Source organism: Ranitomeya variabilis, chromosome 2 (genome assembly GCF_051348905.1).
Source record: "Ranitomeya variabilis isolate aRanVar5 chromosome 2, aRanVar5.hap1, whole genome shotgun sequence".
Taxonomy (NCBI): domain Eukaryota; kingdom Metazoa; phylum Chordata; class Amphibia; order Anura; family Dendrobatidae; genus Ranitomeya; species Ranitomeya variabilis.
Genome location: NC_135233.1, coordinates 48124337 through 48150091, shown reverse-complemented (window position 1 = coordinate 48150091; position 25755 = coordinate 48124337). Strand labels below are relative to the sequence as shown.

Here is a 25755-nt window from a genome sequence, read left to right as displayed (position 1 = left end):
TCCCTGCCTGTCCAATAAAAATGAAGCCGTATGTAAAAGAAATAGAAGATCTTGAAAGGTGGTTGATTTCCTGTATTAGAAACTGCTCTAAATTATAGTCAGCTGTTTCCTCTGCCCGGCTGCTGTTTCTCCTCCAGAAAAGATGGAGCCACACAAACTCCATTCCGAGCCGCATCCCAAGAAATACATTTCCCACCATCTACATTTTAAATATGTCTGCCTTGGTTTTTAACAATAATATTTTTCTGGTTTTCAAATCAGCGTGTGTATTTTATGGAACCACAAAGCATTTGGAGATTCTTGAGGTTGAAGAATATGTTCCATGTTTTAGGCAAATAGTACTGGTATATAATTTCATATTGTTTTATTTTCCTTCATTTGTTTGTGTTTATAAGGTTCTTTGAGCCCCCCCAAAAATTAAATGTCAATTTGTTTATGGTTTGTTTTAAAAAAATTCCCTATAAAAATAATCACTGCAAAATGACCTTTTATTTAAAGCATAGTGTATAATATAGGCTCTACCAAATACCACAGAATGGAAATTTACGAGGGATTATAGGAGGGGCACCCTGGGGTGAAATTAAATGGCACATAACAGTTCAGTCTTTTTTTTTTTTTTAAATCCATAAAAACATTAAATGCTCTATGTGCAATACACTGTGTTATACGCGGTGCAGAACCTGAGGGGGGCTGTATATGACTTATACTTTTGGTGTTCTTTTCATCTTTATTTCCTGGAGTGTTTTTTTTTGTTAAATTAGGCATTGTATTGTACTGATAATATGGCAATTGTATGAGGACCAAATTTAAAGGGTTGTTCCATGTTTTTATGGGTAAAATTGCAAAGTGCTTATAGAAAAACAAGTTATTTAAAACAAACTACCGGTATTTTTTCTTTATCAAGAACAGTGTGAAGTTTTTTAAAAATTTTGTGTGCTGCTTATTGCCTAGGTTTTCGGCCAAAGTTGCAGTCTAGACACAGTGGCCGAACATGCGCAGTGCTTTCAAGATCTTTCCAGTAGAGCTTTTAAAGGGAACCTGTCATCCCCAAAATCGAGGGTGAGGTAACCCCACCGGCATCAGGGGCTTATCTACAGCATTCTGGAATGCTGTAGTTAAGCCCCCGATGTATCCTAAAAGATGAGAAAAAGGTTATATTATACTCACCCAGGGGCAGTCCCGGTACGATGGACGTCGCGGTCCGGTCCGGGGCCTCCCATCTTCTTACGATGACGTCCTCTTCTGGTATTCACGCTCTGGCTCCGGCGTACTTTGTCTGCCCTGTTGAGGGCAGAGCAAAGTACTGCAATGCGCAGGCGCCTGGCCTCTCTGACCTTTCCCGGCGCCGGCGCACTGCAGTACTTTGCTCTGCCCTCAACAGGGTAGACAAAGTACGCCTGCGCCGCAGCGTGAAGACCAGAAGAGGACGTCATCAGATGAAGATAGGAGGCGCCGGGCCAGACCGTGACGCCCATCGGATCGGACCGCCCGCGTGAGTATAATATAGCTTCTTTTTCTTATCTTTCAGGATACATCGGGGGCTTATCTACAGCATTACAGAATGCCTCCCAGGTAACACTCTCACACCTCTCCACTCTGCTGTCTGTCTAATTCACCTCTTTCCTCGCTATTCCTCTGGATCCAGTTCTAACTACCAACATTATCCTACAAAGCTGTCCACCCAATTGCCTCCAAGACTTCTCCCAAGCACCCCTCTTCTTCCTTCCTTCATTGGAATTCTGTGCCCCAACATGTTCGATTATTCACCACATTTGGAACTTACAGACAGAACCTGAAAACGCATTGGTTCAAGAAAGGTACAGCCTAAAATAACCCCTCTGCCACCTCACCACCACCAGAGTTGCTGCAACTCCCTAACTACTGTCTCCTTCCCCATTATCTTGTAGACCAGACCTGCACAATGTGGAGCCCACCAGAGGGTTTGTTGTGGCCTGCAGGAACTGAGGGACAGCGTCTCCCTTTTACCTGTATTTAAATGTATTTGCATTTTTCAGAGACACGTACATTTGAATACTGTGGCAAAGGGACCAGGGGCTGAGTAGGGCTCGTCAGCCTCCGCCCCAATGTCCAGCGACATGAGGTCCCTCCCCAATGTCCAGCAGCATGATGAGGTCAGCAGGGTGCCGATGTCAACACACTGCTGCCGGTGCGACTCAGGCAGCATGCACCTGTAAGCGCTCCATGGAGGAGAAGAAGATTAAATGTGGTATTATTTTAGTTGAGGGGAGGGTTGTTACTGAAAGGCCACATAATAGGGGACATTATGGGGCAATTAGGGGATTGTGAAAGGGTGCATACCATAGCAGAGGACAGTGGGATGGGTGGGACTTTATGCTGAGGGGCAATGTGGAGAGAGATATGAAAAGGGACAGTTTTTGGGATAGTTTGAAGAGGGGCAGTGTGGGGGGATAGTACTCATGTATTGACAGTGGTTCTGTTACTGCTTCATGGCTTTGTTAGAATTTAAAAATCCTCAATTTTGAAATTTGAGATCATGAAGAGGATTTGGCGAGGTTTTGCTCCAGTTTAACTTATCGTTTGTTCACACTGAGCAGAAGCTCTCCAAATCTTCCTCAAATACTCAAAACTTGGTTCTGGTAATGTATTAATGTACTGATGATGGTTCTGGTGTTGTATTTATGTATCATTCCATTTAGTCACTTTTGAGGACAAGCATAACATTGGATGCCGCGTCATTCCTGTAGTCAATATGTCAGAAAAACAGATGGACTTCATTTTAAGGCAGTGGGGTCTGTTGGGCCATTTGGATCTGCTATATGCAGATTTGGCACAGTGCTATTAATTCTTTTTTGACAAACCCTTTGTGTGGCCAAAGTTCAGTACACCTTCCCACCTTCTTGTTTTCCCTCTATCACCACACCCAAGGATCCCTGTTCTTTGATTGAAAGCTCTGGTTTTCTAAAGCCAGAGAAGGGTGGAGATAGATGAAAACCCAGTAGATAAGGTTAACTTAAATGTTTGGCCATGCCAAGGGTACACCAAGTGCCTGTACCTGGTTTTAACAGTTATTCTCTGCTGACAGATTCCCTTTAAAGTGATTACTTGGTCTAAATAGGGATTACTCAAGGCTTTTTACTAGTGATGAGCGAATATACTCGTTACTCGAGATTTCCCGAGCATGCTCGGGTGACCTCCAAGTATTTTTTAGTGCTCTGAGATTGTTTTTCTTGCCGCAGCTGAATGATATATATCTGTTAGCCAGCATAAGTACATGTGGGGATTCCCTAGCAACCAGGCAACCCCCACATGTACTTATGCTGGCTAACAGATGTAAATCATTCAGCTGCGGCAATAAAAACTAAATCTCCGAGCACTAAAAAATACTCGGAGGACACCTCAGCGTGCTCGGGAAATCTCGAGTAACGAGTATATTCGCTCATCACTACTTTTTACCTTTTTACAGACAAGTATTTTGACAAGTAAACCCATCATAGGCTAGTTTGGCAATCAAACATCTTGAAACCATCACTAAAAATAATCACAGCTGCTGGTCTTGGAGATACCATAACTAGACGTCTCACAAAGAACTAGTCAAGCAAGAACCGCCCTAAAGGACCTCAGCTAGCCCAGTCATGGTCTCTCCTGTCTTGTATTAAGACAAATCCATTATAAATCTACTTCCTATCTGTTGCATAAAAGAAGAAACATCAACAATAGAGAAGAATGATGTGCGGTACTACACCAAACTGATGTAGTACAGAGAATTATATTAAGTTAATCTACCAACTCCACAACCCAAGTATGTTGTGCATTACTAATACATGACCCATTCCCCAAATCCCACACTTTTGTGGCCTTTGTTGCCCCTAGCATCTCAGCCATCATCCTATTCTCTTTTTTCCTTATTCTGATAATATACACAATCATGTTTTAAGGCTCGTAAATTGACTCACAGAGTAACTACCCTTAGCACTAGAAATTTTCCTTCCTTCTGGTCAGAGTTAATTTGCATACTTTTCTCAGAAAGGGAACATTGTCTAGGTGCAGAAAAACAAAAAAAAGGAGCTGCAGAATAAGGAATCCTTCACGGATGGGTGCATGCCTCAGGAGGATTGACTTAAATTGCCAAATCACCAGCAAAAAAGAAGTACCGCAATAACAGTATTACACCAAAATGGAAGAAAAGAGTGGTTTATGTAGAACTGATACATTTCAGTTCCACTGTGGCGCCATTATCAAGCCCATATGCAGGTTATAGAATCTCTTCGTCTCCAATGCAAAATTTGTGACAAGACCCAAATTTACCATCTACTGTACAAGTCTGGTGTTTTCATGTGTCTGCATTGCCTATGAGCCAGGGTCCAGTGGTAACTTCTACTTTTCTACCCTTGAGAGATTTTGTGAGAAGATTTCCTTGCAAAATAAGCAACTGCATAATCAAAATCTGAAACCCCTAAAGGTCATCACTGTTAATCATAGTCATATAAAGCTGAGCTGCAGACATGCAACCAATGGTGCTCATACCGAGAACAGCTTCCTGCCAATTCTACAAATACAGTCCACTAGTTCACTGCAGCCGCAATACAGACTATGAAGTCTAATCAAATATTTTCAGAATTGTGTTCTTATAAACCAAGTTACGGAGCAGATGACAACAGAAAACCCTACAAACTTCTCACAGCTCTTTCATAACTTCACACAAAAGTTCCTTGTCTTAAAAAGAAAAATGATTTCTCAATCACCGTTATTTTTGATGATCTTGTCATTGCTGCAAATGTTGCATAACGGAGCTGTGGTTTATGATTCAAGATATCTTCATGTTTAGCCTTGGGTACAAGACCAGACTTTCATCCACTCTAAAAATATTCTGTTTGTTTTAATACGAATGATACAAACGATTGACGCCAACGGTAGAAAGATCTATGTAAGCGCAACATTTCTGAAATCCCACCTGGATCTTAGATCATCACCAAGGTTGAGTTTGGTTGAAGAATTGCAATTATGCTCTCAAATTCACGAAATGTGATCGCAAGTTCTCCTACGATAGATGAAATAAAGGTATAGGCTTCGTAAAATACTTCAGGACACCACAAGAAACATATTTTATAACTGAGCCTATTATAGTGCACCTTCTCATCTCCTAACTTTAAAAAAAGGTAAAGAGTACTAAAATAAATGTTAATGATCATGGCCTACTGATAGACAGGGCCATCAAAGCTTGCAAAATTGTGACAACGTGAATGTGGCTAATTACCAGGTGACTTTTGGTACTGTAAAGAACCCCTCGACAAATGTTAACGATTTTCCTTTTCTTAGCCTCAAGAGGCTTCAACGTTATTTTTAATGTTTTGAATGTTAGACTTACACAGTTTGGACAACCCCTATGTTGTGGGTTCCTTCAATCTAGTTCCTCATGGTGGGTCCTCCTAAAATGATAAGATGTGGCAATGTGATGCAGAGGCTTACTCTAATGGCAATGGTGCTCCTGCCATCCTTTGTTTTCAATAAATGTTCCTCAGTGGGTAGGTCTTACTTTAGTGGGAAAAGAGATTTAGTTTGCTGAACTAAACTGGTATCTACATAGCATGGTGAAGGCACAGTGGCTTGTTGGTACCCTGTGTTGGAAACGTTCCTGGAGCACAAGTCTGTCAAACCAGTCAGCCAGGCCCAAGTGCCTATGTCCCTGTCTTCGTCACTAAGACTTCACCTGACATATGTGGAAGACTACGGTCTACAATTAATATTTCCGCTAAAAACATCAACTTGTTAAAAAGGGTTAGGAAACGAGCAACTCCTTTATGATAGGAACTGACCCAGTCGAACCATGTTTTATTGGGAACCCATCATCTGATTTATGCTGTCCCAACTGTGAATCAGACACTGGCTGTGTTATTGCAACTGTGTCTTCCTGTTATTTTTTTTTTTTTAATTCACATGGAATAAAGAACAAGTTTTTTTTATCAAGAACTTGCTGTTTGGTGCCTCTGCTTTCCTGAATTTCGATCCCCATGACCAACATTGGGAAGTGCTGTCAGTCTAGAAGGGCAAAGTGGGGAGAAGCCACCGGGAAGTTATCTCGGACAAGTTCACTGAAACACATAATACCCAGATGGCTTTTCAAAGTATGTCTTTCTCTGAAAGGCTGCAGCTTTTTAAAAGGTAAAACATAGGGTACTAGGCTGAAATAACAAAGCCAGGCTCAGATTCATGATGATCGTGGTTCGGGCAGCATGAATCAGTTGACAGGTTCCCTTTTACATTGTTTGACCTCTTATGTCTACAGAGTTGTGTGTCAGACTGCTCTGTATATTACACTCCATCTTTACCCATCATCTCATAGGGTAAAAGATCACCCATACAGCTACTTTTGCAGTCACACTGAATAAGACCCGCAGATTGCTGGATTTCCCTTAAGTAAACAACCCTCTCAAAAAGTTTCTGCTGCTTTCACCTATAAACCCACATCCTCAGCATTATGTGTTTTTCTTCCATGCTGTGCATATATAAATGTATGATGTTTTTGGCTGTTTACTCATTTGCTATCTAAAGTGTTCTTGCAGTAGGGTCATTTATGGTGGCTGTAAACCACAATAGTGGTCTTTGATAAATCAGCACAGGACAACATGTATAGACCAAGCTGTGTTGAGTTTTTAGCACCAGGCGCCTATCACCACCACACACATGTATTTGGGGAACTCCAAGTGAGCAGGAAAAAGTCAAAGCTCATCCCACCCTGACCACAGTTTTCACTTTTCATTATTACTCTTAGACGCCTAAGTAAAAAACATGATCGTGACATTACAGTCTAATCTCGTATTGTATATGTTGCACCATTGCATGGACTATTTCCTTTGACTCTTAACACTGTCACTAATAATAATAATAATAATAATAATTTTTATTTATATAGCGCCAACATATTCCGCAGCGCTTTACAAATTATAGAGCGGACTTGCACAGACAATAGACATTACAGCATAACAGAAATCACAGTTCAAAACAGATACCAATAGGAATGAGGGCCCTGCTCGCAAGCTTACAACCTATGAGGAAGAGGGGAGACACGAGAGGTGCATGGTAACAATTGCTTTAGTTATTTGGACCAGCCATAGTGTAAGGCTCGGGTGTTCATGTAAAGCTGCATGAACCAGTTAACTGCCTAAGTATGTAGCAGTACAGACACAGAGTGCTATTAACTGCATAAAGTGTATGAGAACATGATGCGAGGAACCTGATTATGTTTTTTTTTTTTTTGAATGGGCCACACAGGAATGGTTAGGTTAATTCATTGAGGCGGTAGGCCAGTCTGAACAAATGAGTTTTTAGGGCACGCTTAAAACTGTGTGGGGATTGGGGATTAATCGTATTAACCTAGGTAATGCATTCCAAAGAATCGGCGCAGCACGTGTAAAGTCTTGGAGATGGGAGTGGGAGGTTCTGATTATTGAGGATGCTAACCTGAGGTCATTAGCGGAGCGGAGGGCACGGGTAGGGTGGTAGACTGAGACCAGAGAGGAGATGTAGGGTGGTGCTGAGCCATGGAGTGCTTTGTGGATGAGGGTAGTAGTTTTGTACTGGATTCTGGAGTGGATGGGTAGCCAGTGTAATGACTGGCACAAGGTAGAGGCATCGGTGTAACGGTTGGTGAGGAATATGATCCTGGCAGCAGCATTCAGGACAGATTGGAGCGGGGAGAGTTTGGTAAGAGGGAGGCCGATTAGTAGAGAGTTACAATAGTCCAGACGAGAATGAATAAGTGAGACAGTAAGAGTTTTTGCAGAGTCGAAAGTAAGAAAAGGGCGAATTCTAGAAATGTTTTTGAGATGCAGATAAGAAGAGCAAGCCAGTGATCGGATGTGGGGGGTGAAAGAAAGCTCAGAATCAAGGATAACCCCAAGGCAGCGGGCATCTTGCTTTGGAGTAATGGTGGAACCACACACGGAGATGGCAATGTCAGGCAAAGGTAGGTTAGTAGAGGGAGAGAACACGAGGAGTTCAGTTTTTGACAGGTTCAGTTTCAGATAGAGGGAGGACATGATGTTAGAGACAGCGGTAAGACAATCACTGGTGTTTTCTAAAAAGGTCGGCGTGATAACAGGAGCAGAAGTGTATAATTGGGTGTTGTCAGCATAGAGATGGTACTGGAAACCAAATCTACTGATTTTGTCCAATAGGGGCAGTATACAAAGAGAAGAGGAGGGGGCCTAGGACTGATCCTTGAGGAACCCCAACAGTAAGGGGAAGGTGAGAGGAGGAGGAACCAGCAAAAGATACAGTGAAGGATCGGTCAGAGAGATAGGAGGAGAACCAAGAGAGAACGGTATCCTTGAGGCCGATGGAGCGGAGCATAGTGAGGAGGAGCATAGTGAGGAGGAGCTGATGATCCACAGTGTCGAATGCTGCGGAGAGATCCAAGAGAATTAGCATGGAGTAGTGACCATTAGATTTAGCTGTTAGTAGGTCATTAGAGACTTTAGTGAGGGCAGTTTCTGTAGAGTGTAAAGAGCGGAAGCCAGATTGAAGAGGGTCGAGAAGAGAGTTATCTGAGAAATAGCGGGTAAGACGGGAGTGGACCAGGCGTTCGAGGAGTTTAGAGATGAAGGGAAGATTAGAGACAGGTCTATAATTAGCGGCACAATTTTGGTCGAGGGAGGGTTTTTTAAGTAGTGGATGTATGATGGCATGCTTAAACTAACAGAGTGAAAATATATCTTCATTAGCGTGGCCATGTGTAGAGTCATTGCAGACAACTATGGAGTTGGCTACCTTTTGACTTATTGAAGTCACTATTGAGTTGACTTCCTTTTGATTAATTGAAATCCCTTTGCAGTTGGCCACCTCTTGCTATTCACCCTTTCATTGAGGAATGTTCTATCCCATAGATGACGCAAGTAGCAGTCCCAAGAGCAGCCTTCTTTAGAGTCAGGACTAGTGATGAGCGAATGTGTTCGGATAAGGTGTTATCCGAGCATGTTCGAGTGCTAACCCAGTGACTTTGGCATGCTCAAAAAATACGAGTCCCCGCACCTGCATGCCCTTCGACAACCGCAACACATGCAGGGAATGCCTAACAAACAGCTTATCCTAGTATGTTCGCTCATCACTAGTCAGGACTCATTAAGACACAAGTTTAACGTACGCGTTCCATCCATGCTGTTCATCCATGCAGGTTTTTCCGTGCTGGTAGTGCAAGAGTTAAACAGTTCAGTTGATCTTCTCGGGCTCTTCAACCTGGATTGTCTCAGCTGTTTAGTTTTGGCCACTCCCCTCTGCTATATGTTTGCCACTGGCACTTATGAATTGCCAGTGGTAGTTCTTACTACCTGGTTAGGAGTTGGAGGTGAAGTTCGTGTTTGAGAGTTGTTCAGAAGATTGTTTGTTCATCCTCATCCTCTCCTATTTGGTTTCACCTTCCTATATCTCCCCTGTGTTCCACTCTGTTTTTTGGCAAGTGTTTTTTTGTATGATTGTAGTTTTCACTTTTCTGTGTTCGTCTGGTTAGTGATATCCTATATACTTTGACCTCACACCTCCCTGAGTGGGTGAGAGAACAGATAAGGGTTAATATAGGAGCATAGCAAGGCACGTGACCCCGGCATCTCCAGCTTCAGGAGTAATCTGGGTGACAAGGATAGACTAGGGCGCCCCTGGTTCAAGGGATTGGGTAGGCGCCTACAGTACCTAGTCACTCTGTGACAAAACAATTCTTAAGTTGTAACAACGTAAGTATAGTCTATCTGGTGCGATTTGCAAAGTATATGCCCTTCACTCAAAGGGTGCCTGGACAATCGAATAGTTTTAAGACATTTTTCGGGTTGTTTACTGTCGAGAAATGTTTGCAGACGTTTTACACGGATCTGACTTATTAGCCTATTCTGAGCATCCCGAACTTCTGAAAGTGTCTTGATTTTTCCTGTAACCTAATATCCAGAAAAAGGTCAGGGCAGACAGAGTAAAAAGATGGTCAGGAACAAACCCAGAAACCCAAATAGACTTTTGCATAATTTGTGCAATCTAATGCTCAGGCACCTGGCAAGTGTATGGGAGTTCTTTTAATGTGTTCAAGCCCTACTATACTTAAAACTGACATGCAACTAAAACTTTCTCTTTTGTAATTTCACATCTCTGTTGTGGGGATATTTGCAATAAAATATTTGGCAGCTAATGAGTTAACTTTCGTTAATCCAAGAGGGTGTTATTAGATATTTTTCACTGGGGGGTGTGTACTTCTGCCTCCTTTATGACATTGACCAATCATAAGCAGGCAGCAACACAGAGGTGCAGAAGGACCTATAATTATGGGACATATGACCTGAGTCTACAAGTCTGCCAGCCAGAGTGTGCAGTTTACATAAGTATTGAAGATATATAGAAATATTATCTGGAGTAAATAGTTACACACATCTGTGATGTCTAATATATCTTCAGTGCTTATTTAGACTGCACACTCCGGCTGGCAGAACCCGTGGACTCAGGTCATGTGTCCCTAATGACATCAATTACAGGTCCTTCTGCACCTCTATGTTGCTGCCTCCTTATGATTGGTTAATATCATAAAGGCTTCAGAAAAAAACGCCCCCAGTGAAAATATCTAATAACACCCACTTGGACTTAACGAAAGTTAACAAATTAGCTGCCAAATGTTTGATTATTAATATATCTGCAACTGAGAGGCTAAATTAAAAAAAAAAACAAAAAAAACATGTTTTTGCTCTGCAGTCACTATTTGTCACACTCCACTAAGGAGCCAAACAGTGCATGGCGAAACGGATGGGAAGGAAGGCACTGCAACTAGAGAAAGATTAAAGCGGCGCCACTGAATTTTTCCCTGCGCAAACCTGACATTCCCAGATGGGTTCTTTCACCCTGTGCGGCGATCACATTCCTAATACCTGTCTAGCCCTAAGTATGGCACTGGCTAGTACGCAGGGCAGCAGGAACGCCAGACCTGCTCTATAATACAGACACAAAGGGAGACAGAGAAGGGTAAAGAAAACAGCAATCACTATCAGCTCACCCAGAATAAGGAATTGTGGGAGAGGAATGGTGACGTAAACCAAAAAGGGCGATAAATAGAAGGGTAACACCAAGAGGGGAGTAACAAACTCAGAACAGCTGAGGTAACTCAGGACAGTTAGCTCTAAGAGACAAACAGAACTGTTTAACCCTTGAAACACCAGAACAAGGGAAATCTGCACAGCTAACTGGAAGGCAAAGCAGATCCATCCAGGGCAGGTGCGCGTGTAGCCAGACGGTGATCTTCTCGCCCCTCTCTGTCCCTGCATCCTCGTGACACTATTACATCGTGTCCAGTTCAACATGAAAAATTTGGTGAAAGGTTCTCTTTGAAAATGAATCCCAGAAAACAATTTTATGATGGCTGCATGTGCCTCCAGTACACACATGGGTTAGTTAGCAAAATGCATAAAAGTCTATATTTATAATGTATACAAGTCATCAATATTTTCTGAGAGATAAGGATTGCCATTATGTGGTTTCCTTTTATCATGGCTGAACTCATGAACTTCTGCACGCTGTTAATAAATGCGCAGCAGGGGGAGGGGGGGGACATTTGGTTTGTTTTAATGCCATAACCCTTCCAGCACAATGTTTACTTTATCAACCGTATTTTATTGACTGGCAGAACTTTATTGGTTTGTGCAGTGCAGAGGAGAGGACATTCGTTATAATGAACTGTGAGAGCTGTGGTTGGTGGAGAGAATATTGCCACCATACTTGGTTAGTTCTTGAAAACTATCCTTATTATTTTGTTTTGTTCTGAAATACTTGTGGGATATTGTTGAATTATAGAAATAATAGAAAGATTCACTGTTTACAACTCAAGTGCAAGTCTGTACCATTCACATTTCTGTCTACCACCCTACACATACTCTCAATTATGCTAATCTTCTAACATTAAGATCCTCTATAATCCAAAACCTACCACTCCTGTACCCAAGACTTCTCTCGCGCTGCACCAGTTCTCTGGAATGCACTACCCCAATTTAGTTAATTCTCAGTATCCAGAGTTTTAAGAGAGCTCTAAAAAGCTTTTTTTAGACTAACTATCTTATCACTTCATCAATCTACGATAACTATTCCCTTCCTTCCTAACTTTTCTCTCAATTGCAAAGTGCTTCGTAATAAGGAGACGCTAAAAAAAAAAATTACTTCTATTCAATGGTCTTTGGTGCACCTTCTACATTATTGGTGGGGCAGTCTAGACCCAGTAGCGTGGCACAGTTTCTATGATGTTAGTGTGTTGGTGCAGCATCATCAACTTTCCAGAAGTTGTCCCATGTGACATCCATATAGATATATACTGGTACAGTGATGGAGGCTGAACAACATCTCAACTACTTGCTTGCTGCTATTTTGGTGGCGGTAGTGCCAATAATTTTTATTTATGGTGTCTGGTCAACATCGATATAAAGCTCAAAATGAATATTTGGTGGCAATGAGAATAAACGCCTAAGGAGAACGTCTCACGGTATGCCTCAGCTGCCGCGGCTGAGGGTGCCCAATTCCAAAGCTTGCCATTTGTCCCCACAATAAATGCAGGTTTACACCAGCAAATTTTTGCCCCATAAAAACTGTACGGGAACGAACAATCATTAAAGAGGTTGTCCCATGATTTTATTACATGGATTCATTGCTCCCTAATATCCTGATTCACTGCTTACTGGGGGGTGCACTTTGTATTCTATGATGCGGCTATGTGAGGCAGCTTTGCTGGGTGGGATGAGGGGCTATCACGGCGCTATAGCGAGCTTCAAGGCAGAGCTTAAAGGGAACCTGTCACCCCCAAAATCCAAGATGAGCTAAGCCCATGCACAGCATGGAAGAAAAACACATAATGCTGAGGATGTGGGTTTATAGGTGAAAGCAGCAGAAACTTTTTGAGAGGGTTGTTTACTTAAGGGAAATCCAGCAATCTGTGGGTCTTATTCAGTGTGACAGCAAAAGTAGCTGTATGGGTGATCTTTTACCCTATGAGATGATGGGTAAAGATGGAGTGTAATATACAGAGCAGTCTGACACATAACTCTGTAGACATAAGAGGTCAAACAATGTTAAAGGGAACCTGTCAACTGATTCATGCTGCCCGAACCACGATCATCATGAATCTGAGCCTGGCTTTGTTATTTCAGCCTAGTACCCTATGTTTTACCTTTTAAAAAGCTGCAGCCTTTCAGAAAAAGACATACTTTGAAAAGCCATCTGGGTATTATGTGTTTCAGTGAACTAGTCCGAGATAACTTCCCGGTGGCTTCTCCCCACTTTGCCCTTCTAGACTGACAGCACTTCCCAATGTTGGTCATGGGGATCGAAATTCAGGAAAGCAGAGGCACCAAACAGCAAGTTCTTGATAAAAAAAAAACTTGTTCTTTATTCCATGTGAATTAAAAAAAAAATAACAGGAAGACACAGTTGCAATAACACAGCCAGTGTCTGATTCACAGTTGGGACAGCATAAATCAGATGATGGGTTCCCAATAAAACATGGTTCAACTGGGTCAGTTCCTATCATAAAGGAGTTGCTCGTTTCCTAACCCTTTTTAACAAGTTGATGTTTTTAGCGGAAATATTAATTGTAGACCGTAGTCTTCCACATATGTTAGGTGAAGTCTTAGTGACGAAGACAGGGACATAGGCACTTGGGCCTGGCTGACTGGTTTGACAGACTTGTGCTCCAGGAACGTTTCCAACACAGGGTACCAACAAGCCACTGTGCCTTCACCATGCTATTTAGATACCAGTTTAGTTCAGCAAACTAAATCTCTTTTCCCACTAAAGTAAGACCTACCCACTGAGGAACATTTATTGAAAACAAAGGATGGCAGAAGCACCATTGCCATTGGAGTAAGCTTCTGCATCACTCTGCCACACCTTATCATTTTACGAGGACCCACCATGAGGAACTAGTTTGAAGGAACCCACAACATAGACTTACACAGTTTGGACAACCCCTAACATTCAAAACATTAAAAATAACGTTGAAGCCTCTTGAGGCTAAGAAAAGGAAAATCGTTAACATTTGTCGAGGGGTTCTTTACAGTAACAAAAGTCACCTGGTAATTAGCCAAATTCACGTTGTCACAATTTTGCAAGCTTTGATGGCCCTGTCTATCAGTAGGCCATGATCATTAAAATTTATTTTAGTACTCTTTACCTTTTTTTAAAGTTAGGAGATGAGAAGGTGCACTATAATAGGCTCAGTTATAAAACATGTTTCTTGTGGTGTCCTGAAGTATTTTACGAAGCCTGTACCTTTATTTCATGTATCGTAGGAGAACTTGTGATCACATTTCGTGAATTTGAGAGCATAATTGCAATTCTTCAACCAAACTCAACCTTGGTGATGATCTAAGATCCAGGTGGGATTTCAGAAATGTTGCGCTTACATGGATCTTTCTACCGTTCGCGTCAATCGTTTGTATCATTCGTATTAAAACAAACAGAATATTTTTAGAGTGGATGAAAGTCTGGTCTTGTACCCAAGGCTAAACAGGAAGATATCTTGAATCATAAACCACAGCTCCGTTATGCAACATTTGCAGCAATGACAAGATCATCAAAAATAACGGTGATTGAGAAATCATTTTTCTTTTTAAGACAAGGAACTTTTGTGTGAAGTTATGAAAGAACTGTGAGAAGTTTGTAGGGTTTTCTGTTGTCATCTGCTCCGTAACATGGTTTATAAGAACACAATTCTGAAAATATTTGATTAGACTTCATAGTCTGTATTGCGGCTGCAGTGAACTAGTGGACTGTATTTGTAGAATTGGCAGGAAGCTGTTCTCGGTATGAGCACCATTGGTTGCATGTCTGCAGCTTTATATGACTATGATTAACAGTGATGACCTTTAGGGGTTTCAGATTTTGCTTATGCAATTGCGTATTTTGCAAGGAAATCTTCTCACAAAATCTCTCAAAGGTAGAAAAGTAGAAGTTACCACTGGACCCTGGCTCATAGGCAATGCAGACACATGAAAACACCAGACTGTACAGTAGATGGTAAATTTGGGTCTTGTCACAAATTTTGCATTGGAGACGAAGAGATTCTATAACCTGCATATGGGCTTGATAATGGCGCCACAGTGGAACTGAAATGTATCACTTCTACATAAACCACTCTTTTCTTCCATTTTGGTGTAATACTGTTATTGCGGTACTTCTTTTTTGCTGGTGATTTGGCAATTTAAGTCAATCCTCCTGAGGCATGCACCCATCCGTGAAGGATTCCTTATTCTGCAGCTCCTTTTCTTTGTTTTTCTGCACCTAGACAATGTTTCCTTTCTGAGAAAAGTATGCAAATTAACTCTGACCAGAAGGAAGGAAAATTTCTAGTGCTAAGGGTAGTTACTCTGTGAGTCAATTTACGAGCCTTAAAACATGATTGTGTATGTTATCAGAATAAGGAAAAAAGAGAATAGGATGATGGCTGAGATGCTAGGGGCAACAAAGGCCACAAAAGTGTGGGATTTGGGGAATGGGTCATGTATTAGTAATGCACAATATACTTGGGATGTGGAGTTGGTAGATTAACTTAATATAATTCTCTGTACTACATCAGTTTGGTGTAGTACCGCACATTATTCTTCTCTATTGTTGATGTTTCTTCTTTTATGCAACAGATAGGAAGTAGATTTATAATGGATTTGTCTTAATACAAGACAGGAGAGACCATGACTGGGCTAGCTGAGGTCCTTTAGGGCGGTTCTTGCTTGACTAGTTCTTTGTGAGACGTCTAGTTATGGTATCTCCAAGACCAGCAGCTGTGATTATTTTTAGTGATGGTTTCAAGATGTTTGATTGCCAAACTAGCCTATGATGGGTTTACTTGTCAAAATACTTGTCTGTAAAAAGGTAAAAAGTAGTGATGAGCGAATATACTCGTTACTCGAGATTTCCCGAGCACGCTGAGGTGTCCTCCAAGTATTTTTTAGTGCTCGGAGATTTAGTTTTTATTGCCGCAGCTGAATGATTTATATCTGTTAGCCAGCATAAGTACATGTGGGGGTTGCCTGGTTGCTAGGGAATCCCCACATGTACTTATGCTGGCTAACAGATATAAATCATTCAGCTGTAGCAATAAAAACTAAATCTCCGAGCACTAAAAAATACTTGGAGGTCACCAGAGCTGGCTTTAGAAAACCAGAGCTGTCAATCAAAGAAGAGGGAGCCTTGGGTGTGGTGATAGAGGGAAAACAAGAAGGTGGGAAGGTGCACTGAACTTTGACCACACAAAGGGTTTGTCAAAAAAAGAATAGCACTGTGCCAAATCTGCATATAGCAGATCCAAATGGCCCAACGGACCCCACTGCCTTAAAATGAAGTCCATCTGTGTTTCTGACATATTGACTACAGGAATAACGCGGCATCCAATGTTATGCTTGTCCTCAAAAGTGACTAAATGGAATGATGCATAAATACAACACCAGAACCATCATCAGTACATTAATACATTACCAGAACCAAGTTTTGAGTATTTGAGGAAGATTTGGAGAGCTTCTGCTCAGTTTTTGCTAAAAAATAATCAGTGTGAACAAATGATAAGTTAAACTGGAGCAAAACCTCGCCAAATCCTCTTCATGATCTCAAATCTCCAAATTGAGGATTTTTAAATTCTAACAAAGCCATGAAGCAGTAAGGCTGGGGTCACACTTGGCGTAAGACAATACGCCACGTATTATACGTCCGTACTACGGCCGTAATACGGAGAAATGTTCCCAAAATATTGATCCCTAGGCAGGGTGTGTCAGCGTATTTTGCGCATGGCATCCTCCGTATGTAATCCGTATGGCATCCGTACTGCGAGATTTTCGCGCAGGCTTGCAAAACCGACATCTAATGGATTTATGTGCTCAAATGTTCATTAAAACATATATACAGTATATATATATATATATATATATATATATATATATATATATATATATATGTCATTGAGACACATATATATATATTCTGTATTTAGATTTCATTCAGCGCGATATCTGTGAAAAGTCGGTAATTAAATTGCCGGCTATTCATTTCTCCTGCACAAACCCGACAGGATATGAGACATGGTTTACATACAGTAAACCATCTCATATCCCCATTTTTTTGCATATTCCACACTACTAATGTTAGTAGTGTGTATGTGCAAAATTTCAGCGCTGTAGCTGCTAAAATAAAGGGTTAAATGGCGGAAAAAATTGGCGTGGGCTTCCGCGCAATTTTCTCCGCCAGAATGGTAAAGCCAGTGACTGACGGCAGATATTAATAGCCTGGAGAGGGTCCATGGTTATTGGCCCCCCCGTGGCTAAAAACATCTGCCCCCAGCCACCCCAGAAAAGGCACATCTTGAAGATGAGCCTATTCTGGCACTTGGCCACTCTCTTCCCACTCCCTGTAGCGGTGGGATATGGGGTAATGAAGGGTTAATGCCACCTTGCTATTGTAAGGTGACATTAAGCCAGATTAATAATGGAGAGGCGTCAATTATGACACCTATCCATTATTAATCCAATTGTATGAAAGGGATAAAACACACACACACACATGATTTAAAAGTATTTTAATAAAATAAACACAGCGGTTGTTTTAATAATTTATTGCTCTCTCAATCCATCAGCAACACCCTCGCTTGGAAAAATAATAAACGCACAAGATACATACCCTCAGCTGAACCGTCACGTCCCACGATGTAATCCATCTGAAGGGGTTAAAATATTTTACAGGCAGGAGCCCTGCAAATGCAGCTGTGCTCCGTGCCTGTAATCCCCGGCGAACGAATGAAATGTAGGTCATTGACCTACATTTCCTTCAGTCGCGGTGATGCGCCCCCTGGTGGATGTCCTCATATGACCTGGAGCGTGGGAAAAAGTTCCCAGGCTGCAGTTCATGAGAACATCCAGCAGGGGCGCATCACCGCGACTCAATGTAAGTATAGATCACTCTGCTTTCCTTTCAGCACCCGGGGATTACAGGCACGAGCGAGTGGTTTATTGCAGCTCGTGCCTGTAATATTAGTTAACCCCTTCAGATGGATTACCTCGTTGGACGTGATCGGACATCAGAAGGTATGTATCTTGTGCGTTTATTATTTTGCCAAGCGAGGGCCTGCAAATGGATTGAGAGAGCAATAAATTATTAAAACAACCGCTGTGTTTATTTCATTAAAATACTTTTAAATCATGTGTGTGTGTTTTTTATCCCTTTCATACAATTGGATTAATAATGGCTAGGTGTCATAATTGACGCCTCTCCATTATTAATCTGGCTTAATGTCACCTTACAATAGCAAGGTGGCATTAACCCTTCATTACCCCATATCCCACCGCTACAGGGAGTGGGAAGAGAGTGGCCAAGTGCCAGAATAGGCGCATCTTCCAGATGTGCCTTTTCTGGGGTGGCTGGGGGCAGATGTTTTTAGCCACGGGGGGGCCAATAACCATGGACCCTCTCCTGGCTATTAATATCTGCCCTCAGTCACTGGCTTTACCATTCTGGCGGAGAAAATTGCGTGGGAGCCCACGCCAATTTTTTCCGCCATTTAACCCTTTATTTTAGCAGCTACAGCGCTGAAATTTTGCACATACACACTACTAACGTTAGTAGTGTGGAATATGCAAAAAAAAATGGGGATATGAGATGGTTTACTGTATGTAAACTATGTCTCATATCCTGTCGGGTTTGTGCAGGAGAAATGAGAAGCCGGCAATTGAATTACCGGCTTTTCACTAACACCGCTGCGTATTTCTCGCAAGTCACACTGCTGGTCCGTGTGGAATACATATTTTTCTCGCCCCCATAGACTTTCATTGGCGATTTTTTGGCGCAATACGCTGACAAACGCAGCATGCTGCGATTTTGTACGGCTGTAGAAAGCCGTATATTACGGATCCGTAATATACGGCTGATAGGAGCAGCCCCATTGAGAATAATTGTGCCGTATGTAATGCGAGTTTTACGGACGTAGTTTCTGCGCTCTTACGTCCGTAAAACACGCATGTGTGACCCCGGCCTAACAGATCCACCATCAATACATGAGTACTATCCCCCCCACTGCCCCTCTGTAAATACCCCCCCACACTGCCCCTCTTCAAACTATCCCACAAACTGTCCCTTTTCATATCTCTCTCCACATTGCCCCTCAGCATAAAGTCCCGCCCATCCCACTGTCCTCTGCTATGGTATGCACCCTTTCATAATCCCCTAATTTCCCCATAATGTCCCCTATTATGTGACCTTTCAGTAACACAACCCTCCCCTCTCCTGGTCCCCTCAACTAAAATAATACCACATTTAATCTTCTTCTCCTCCATGGAGCGCTTATGGGTGCATGCTGCCTGAGTGGCACCGGCAGCAGTGTGTTGACATCGGCACCCTGCTGACCTCATCATGCTGCTGGACATCGGGGAGGGACCTCATCATGCCGCTGGACATTAAGGCGGAGGCTGGCGAGCCCTACTCAGCCCCTGGTCCCTTTGTCACAGTATTCAAATGTATGTGTCTCTGAAAAATGCAAATACATTTAAATATAGGTAAAAGGGAGACGCTGTTCCTCAGTTCCTGCAGGAACACAACAAACCCTCTGGTGGGCTCCACATTGTGCAGGTCTGGTCTACAAGATAATGGGGAAGGAGACAGTAGTTAGGGAGTTGCAGCAACTCTGGTGGTGGTGAGGTGACAGAGGGGTTATTATAGGCTGTACCTTTCTTGTGGTGAATAATCAAACATGTTGGGCACAGAATTCCAAAGAAGGAAGGAAGAAGAGGGATGCTTGGGAGAAGTCTTGGAGGCAATTGGGTGGACAGCTTTGTGGGATAATGTTGGTAGTTAGAACTGGATCCAGAGGAATAGCGAGGAAAGAGGTGAATTAGACAGAGTGGAGAGGTGTGAGAGTGTTACCTGGGAGGCCATATATGAGGATATTGCAGTAGTCAAGGCTGGAGATAAGGGCATATGCCAGTATGTTAGTAGATTCAGGGTTTGGGAAAGGACGGATTCTCTAAATATTTTTAAGTAATAAATGTAGAGAATCAGCCAGCGTTTCAGCATAATGTACTCCTGACCATTCAGTCACTCTTTCCCCTGGCATCCGTCATGTCATTAATGTCTAACGATCCTCCTTGGTCTCATTCACAATGAATGTCCTGGACAGATGCTGACTGTTTGGAAGTTCAGCTCAGCCATACCGACTTTACACATATCCAGAGCTATATACCCATACATGTGGTTGCTGAAAATACAGCTTTCCCCAGCTACCAAGTGGAAAAGTGTAATAGAAGTTGCCTTTACAGTACAACAGTGCAAGAAGCATCTGGATGACCACAACATATGGCGAGCGTATTATTGGGGATGTTCACATTGATGGTTGTTGACTGTGTTTTATCATGTGGTTCCCATGTGCTCAAAACAAACGGGGGCTTCATAAGGATGTGTACAATTCATAGTGCTGTATATTTGGATGTACGCCTTGAAGGAGTTAAACTTCAATTAACAGAGGTATGTAAATATATAAAGCAATGAATTAGGCGTCTTTCGCTTTCAGCCCGTACATTCCCAAGTGATTGCATCAAAGAGAAGCTGCTAATGTGAGATTGGAGAGTGGGGGCTCGCTGTAGGTTGGGGGTTTCCCTTATATATTTTGACTGTAGGCATTTATTACTAAGGGTTTCATTAGATGAAAGACTAGAAAAGAGCAGAATATGTACTGGAAATTAATAATAATAATCTTTATTTTTATATAGCGCTAACATATTCCGCAGCGCTTTACAGTTTGCACACATTATCATCGCTGTCCCCGATGGGGCTCACAATCTAAATTCCCTATCAGTATGTCTTTGGAATGTGGGACGAAACCGGAGAACCCGGAGGAAACCCACGCAAACACGGAGAGAACATACAAACTCCTTGCAGATGTTGTCCTTGGTGGGATTCGAACCCAGGACTCCAGCGCTGCAAAGCTAACCACATGAAGACATGTGCAAAATATTCTGGTGCAGTAATGGATGTACAGAGATTGCAGCAGTGACTCATTCCCTAGACCAGTGCTTCCCAAACTCCAGTCCTCGCGGTCCCCAACAGGTCATGTTTTCAGGATTTCCATAGTGTTGCACATGTGAGAGAATTCCTGATGCCCTGATAATACTTCCATCACCTGTGAAATACTAAGGAAATCCTGAAAACATGACATGTTGGGGGCCGCGAGGACTGGAGTTTGGGAAACGCTGATCTAGACCCATAGGCTCCTCTACACATTGCACTATGATGCCCAATCTTAAGCCCCTCATACATGTTAGATAGCCATCGATTGGCAGCTATCTCGCCCTATTCTCCCATACACAGGAACTCTTGTCCACCCTCGAACAAATGTCCCTGTGTTCTTTGAAAGAGCCGCTGCCAGATTCTTCTAGCAGTGGCTTAGCTCCCACAGAACAAAAGGATTGGCCATTGGAAATCCAATAGGTCAGGTCTTTCTTTCCTCCAACATCAACTGTCGGGGAAAAGTTAGAGGCTCCCATACACATTACACTGTCAGACGATCCCATTGGCTTTGGCCAACTTTAGTGTAATATGTATGTGGGCATTTATTCTAGGATAAGTTCTCATCTACATTAAAGCTTCTGTTGCAGATTTTGTCATATTCCAGTGGGGTGATATAGGCAAAACCCAATTGCATGTCGATGGGGGCTTTTTCAGCAGTGATAATATCAGTTATAATAATATAAAATGGTCACTCAGCAATAGTAAGGGTGGCGCTGGGACAGTAGGCTGTAAACCTAATACGTCCTTGTAGAAGATATCCACTGCACTCTCAAGGTATCAAATTCAAGGTGATTTATACAAGGTGTATATACAAAAATGAGAAGTAAATCCAATTGGATAAGCATAAATTCAAAAGAGTAGAAACGACACAAAATGTAAGACGTTTCGACCCGTCCTGGGTCTTTATCATAGGTCGCTAGTACTGTATTTATCTGCTGTTTGCAAATTATCGCAAGTGTTACATGCTGTTCTAGAGTGCTAGTAACTTCAAAGGCAGGCGCATCCCGCTCCGTCGCAGGAAGTATCAGCTATGGCGGATCTCAGCGTTCTGTTGTTATAGGGAATCTGTCTTTATGGATAAAATCCTCCTAACCCGTCTATATAAGCATGTACACCATAGAAAGTTGAATAAAATGATCCCTTGATATCTGCGATCCGATGTCTTATTCTCAAGAAATCCACATTTTCTATATATGCGAATGAGCTGCTAATATCCAAGACCTAAAAATCTACCTAGAGATAATTTTACATGAAAGGAGGTGTTGCCAGTGTGAGACATGTAGCGACTGACAGTCTGCTCTCCTGACCTTCATGTCTCACACTGGTATCACCTCCTTTCATGTAAAATAAGCTCTGGAGGCAGATTCTCGGGGAGATCTATGTCCTGACCATAGATCTTAACTAATATCAGATGCAGCCTACGGACAACAGTGACACTACTGCAGACTTTTTTTTTTGTTTTTTTCTTTAATGATTTTTACCAAAATTATGAACATGTTCCACGAGGAGTCATTTTACCCCAGACCTTATTGGATTGCTCAGGTACATTGCATCAGACTTGGTGCGGCTTGTCTTTGCCATTCGAATAGTGTACTCTAATTTAACCATGGCCTTTTTTTTTTCCCCTAAAGTTGGATATGCTCAATTTAACCAAGCTTGCAGACGATCCGAAACTCCCATCATACCGCACTTCAGGGGTGAGTCATGGGGACACAGGACAGAACAATGTAGATGAGTGTTCTGCAAAAGAGCAGTATCAAAGAATGCTGAAACTAAAGAATTCTCCGAGCAGCTCCGGTTTCCTAATTGCATGTTGGGCCTTTGCCAGCGAGGCAAAATTATAAGTCGTATTTATCTAAACAATGAGCAGTTTATTGTGCTGTAAATAATCATACATGAGGGTGTGGGGAGCAGATCCTCAGAACAAAGCCCCAGCCGTCAAATAAATAAAAGGTCTGGTATGTAAATATTTTACAAACTACGGTACTTTTTATTTTTTTTATCTTCTCCCCTTTTCAAAGCAGCAACAGGCCGTGTCTTGCCAGCTCTCTCCCCGATAAAGTACTGAAAAACACAGAGTAACTGATTGTACCAAGGCCAGTAGGAGAGGTCAGGATTTACATTGCCAAAGGTCCCGTCCATAATGCCTGGACCTGTTTTTTTGTTCTGCTGCCAGCCCAAGATAAGGCAGCAACAAGGGTCAGTTCAAACAGTGTTGTGCAGCCAAATTTATTCTAATGAGCAAAATTAATTGCGCTCTTTGATGTCTGCCAGGGATTTTCTTTCTTCTGTTCACATGTATTGGTGTCCTGTCTTGTAACCAGTGATAATCTGATGGGCAAAACGCCGTACAATAATCAGTCCAGCTGGATCAATATACTCCCTCTACGATAGCACTTGAGCATGCCTTCCTTTCATGTTGGATCATGGGTTGGAGAGAATACAGATTATATATCCCTATACATGTTTTCTTTCTAGTCATGTGTTTACTCCCACAATATACTGACCCCTTCATCTCAAACTGGCCGCCGGGAAGGTTATAGGCTTCAATGTCGCTAAGATATTTGGCTGCATCCCATAAATCTTCATGCTTGGATTGGCAGATATCATACATGCCTGCCAGTCTTCCTGGTGTATTACCTGGCTACTTTTAGGTAATAGATGACGGATACTCATCGATCCAGGGCCAGGTCTTTGCTGCCCATCAGTCTTCTTGGGTTAATAAGCTACATGATGGTCTTGTTCTCTAGTCCTCTACATTCCTTCTTGATGGCTTAGCCCCTGTCTTTTGACTATCCTCCTGCTTTCTCAGTCCACGTTCGGCTTTCAGTTACTTCTGCCACTGGATGTTGTTAGCATTTTTCTTATCTCAGCCTACATCCCGACCATATCCTTTTCTAGTACTTGTGCATTATCTGCCTCGTACCTAGCCATATCTTGGCCTTTGACTCTAAGCAAAGTTGATGTCTATTCGCTGCAAATTGTATTGTTTTTGATCACTTGTTGACTCCTTAAGAACCACATGTTGAATAATCATCACTGGGTCCTGCCACTAAAGGTCAACCCTCACAAAGCCATTTTCAAATGAATGGGTAACCATGTAGTAAATGGTCGAGTCCTCCAAAGCCATTCTTCATAGCACCTCTCTTTCCGAGCAAATATAATAGGGACCAAAGGGCATATGAACAAGGACTGACAAAACTTTTAAAGGGGTTTTCTCCAGAATTGAAAGTTAGCACTTGTCTAAGTTACAGCATTTGGCTATCTCCGTTACTCCAACAAACTTTATACGCTCCATTCCAGAGGTTGGATCCTCGGTGATCGGACACTAAATATTTATTCTAGGAAAACCCATTTAAGTGCATGCAACTGTTCATAGGGAACTATCAGTTACTGTACATATCCAAAATTCTTAAATTCTCTATATTTTAGATATTTTGGCTATAACGTACATCTCACTGACCTCAAGAACAATTTCCAAAATTTAGACAAGACCGAGTTATATAAAACTTTTATTTAACCGATAACATGAAAGTAAGGTTAGTAACATAACTTTCATTACAAAATCTTCATTTTTTCTCAAATTGGTTTATGCAAAAAAAAAAAAAGAGTACATCCCACATCAAAAACTACTACGTCTTATACTTTGTATGACCTCCATGATTTCTAAGGACATCACATGGAATGAACAAGTTGGCGACATATTGCAACACTTGTCTTTTTCTATTCTTCAAGAACCTCTTTTAGAGCTTGGACACTTGATGGAGAGTGAGGACATCTTGAGAATTCCGCATAGGTGTTTTACTGGGTTCAAATCAGGAGACACTTGGCCACTGAATCACTTTCACCCTCTTCAGAAATGCAACAATGACCTTAGATGTGTGTTTTGGATCATTGTTATTTTGGAAATGTACACGTCTTCCAAGGGCACATAGTGATGGTAGTATTTTCTCTTTCAATATAGAGCAGCAGATCTGTCAATTCATGATCCCAACATGTAGCAGCAGCAGTCATGCAGCCCCACATAAGAACACTAACATCACCATGCTTCACTGTAGGCACCATGCATTTTTATTAGTACTCCTCTCCTTTTCAACATAATACAGTTTTGAAGCCATCAGTTCCAAAAACATACATCTATCTTTTCTCATGATATAGAATCCAAATAGTCTTCATATTTTTCATCATGTGCCCTGGCAAATTTTAGGTGGACTTTTTTTTATGCATAAGCTTCAGGAGATACTTTCTTGTGGATAACACCCATTCATGCCATCCCTCTGAAGTGTATGCTGTATAGTATCACGGAAAATATTCACCCCGCTTTGGCTTTCTATTTCGTTAGCTAACTGCCGTAAGCTTGGATATTGATTTTGTTTGAAACTTTTCTCCAGAAGACGCTCCTCTTTTAACGTTCTTGGTCGGCCTGGACTTCTCTGTGAGATGGTTTCAGTTCCATCTTTGTTATATTTTTGAATCACTTTTGCTCCAGTATTCTGGCTGATCAGTAAAACTTTGCTGATCTTTTTATAGCCTTCACCTCTCTTGTGTAAAAAAAAAAAAAAGATTTTCTTTCTCCGGTCTTGTGACATTTCTCTTCCATGTGGTACCATTGGTGACAACATGAAATGGGAAGTGGTTTTCTTTTGTTAAGTAACACCCTTCTATAGTCAACTGTTTACTGGACACCTATTTTAGAAATAATTAGACTAATCTGTGTTTGAGTTCTTGTTCAAT

At 41.9% G+C, this 25755-nt stretch overlaps 1 protein-coding gene across 4 annotated transcripts in view; it reads left to right on the top strand.

Annotated features, from left to right (window-relative positions):
- Positions 1-25755, top strand: part of THADA (THADA armadillo repeat containing) — a 629866-nt gene that overhangs the window by 577180 nt on the left and 26931 nt on the right. For 2 of the 4 annotated variants that reach the window (XM_077282380.1, XM_077282383.1), the window contains exon 37: positions 22653-22718. The exons of the other annotated variants lie outside the window; for them this stretch is intronic. In XM_077282380.1, the coding sequence (XP_077138495.1) occupies positions 22653-22718 (66 nt within the window). The remainder of the gene's footprint in view (positions 1-22652; positions 22719-25755) is intronic. 4 annotated transcript variants of the gene reach the window in all.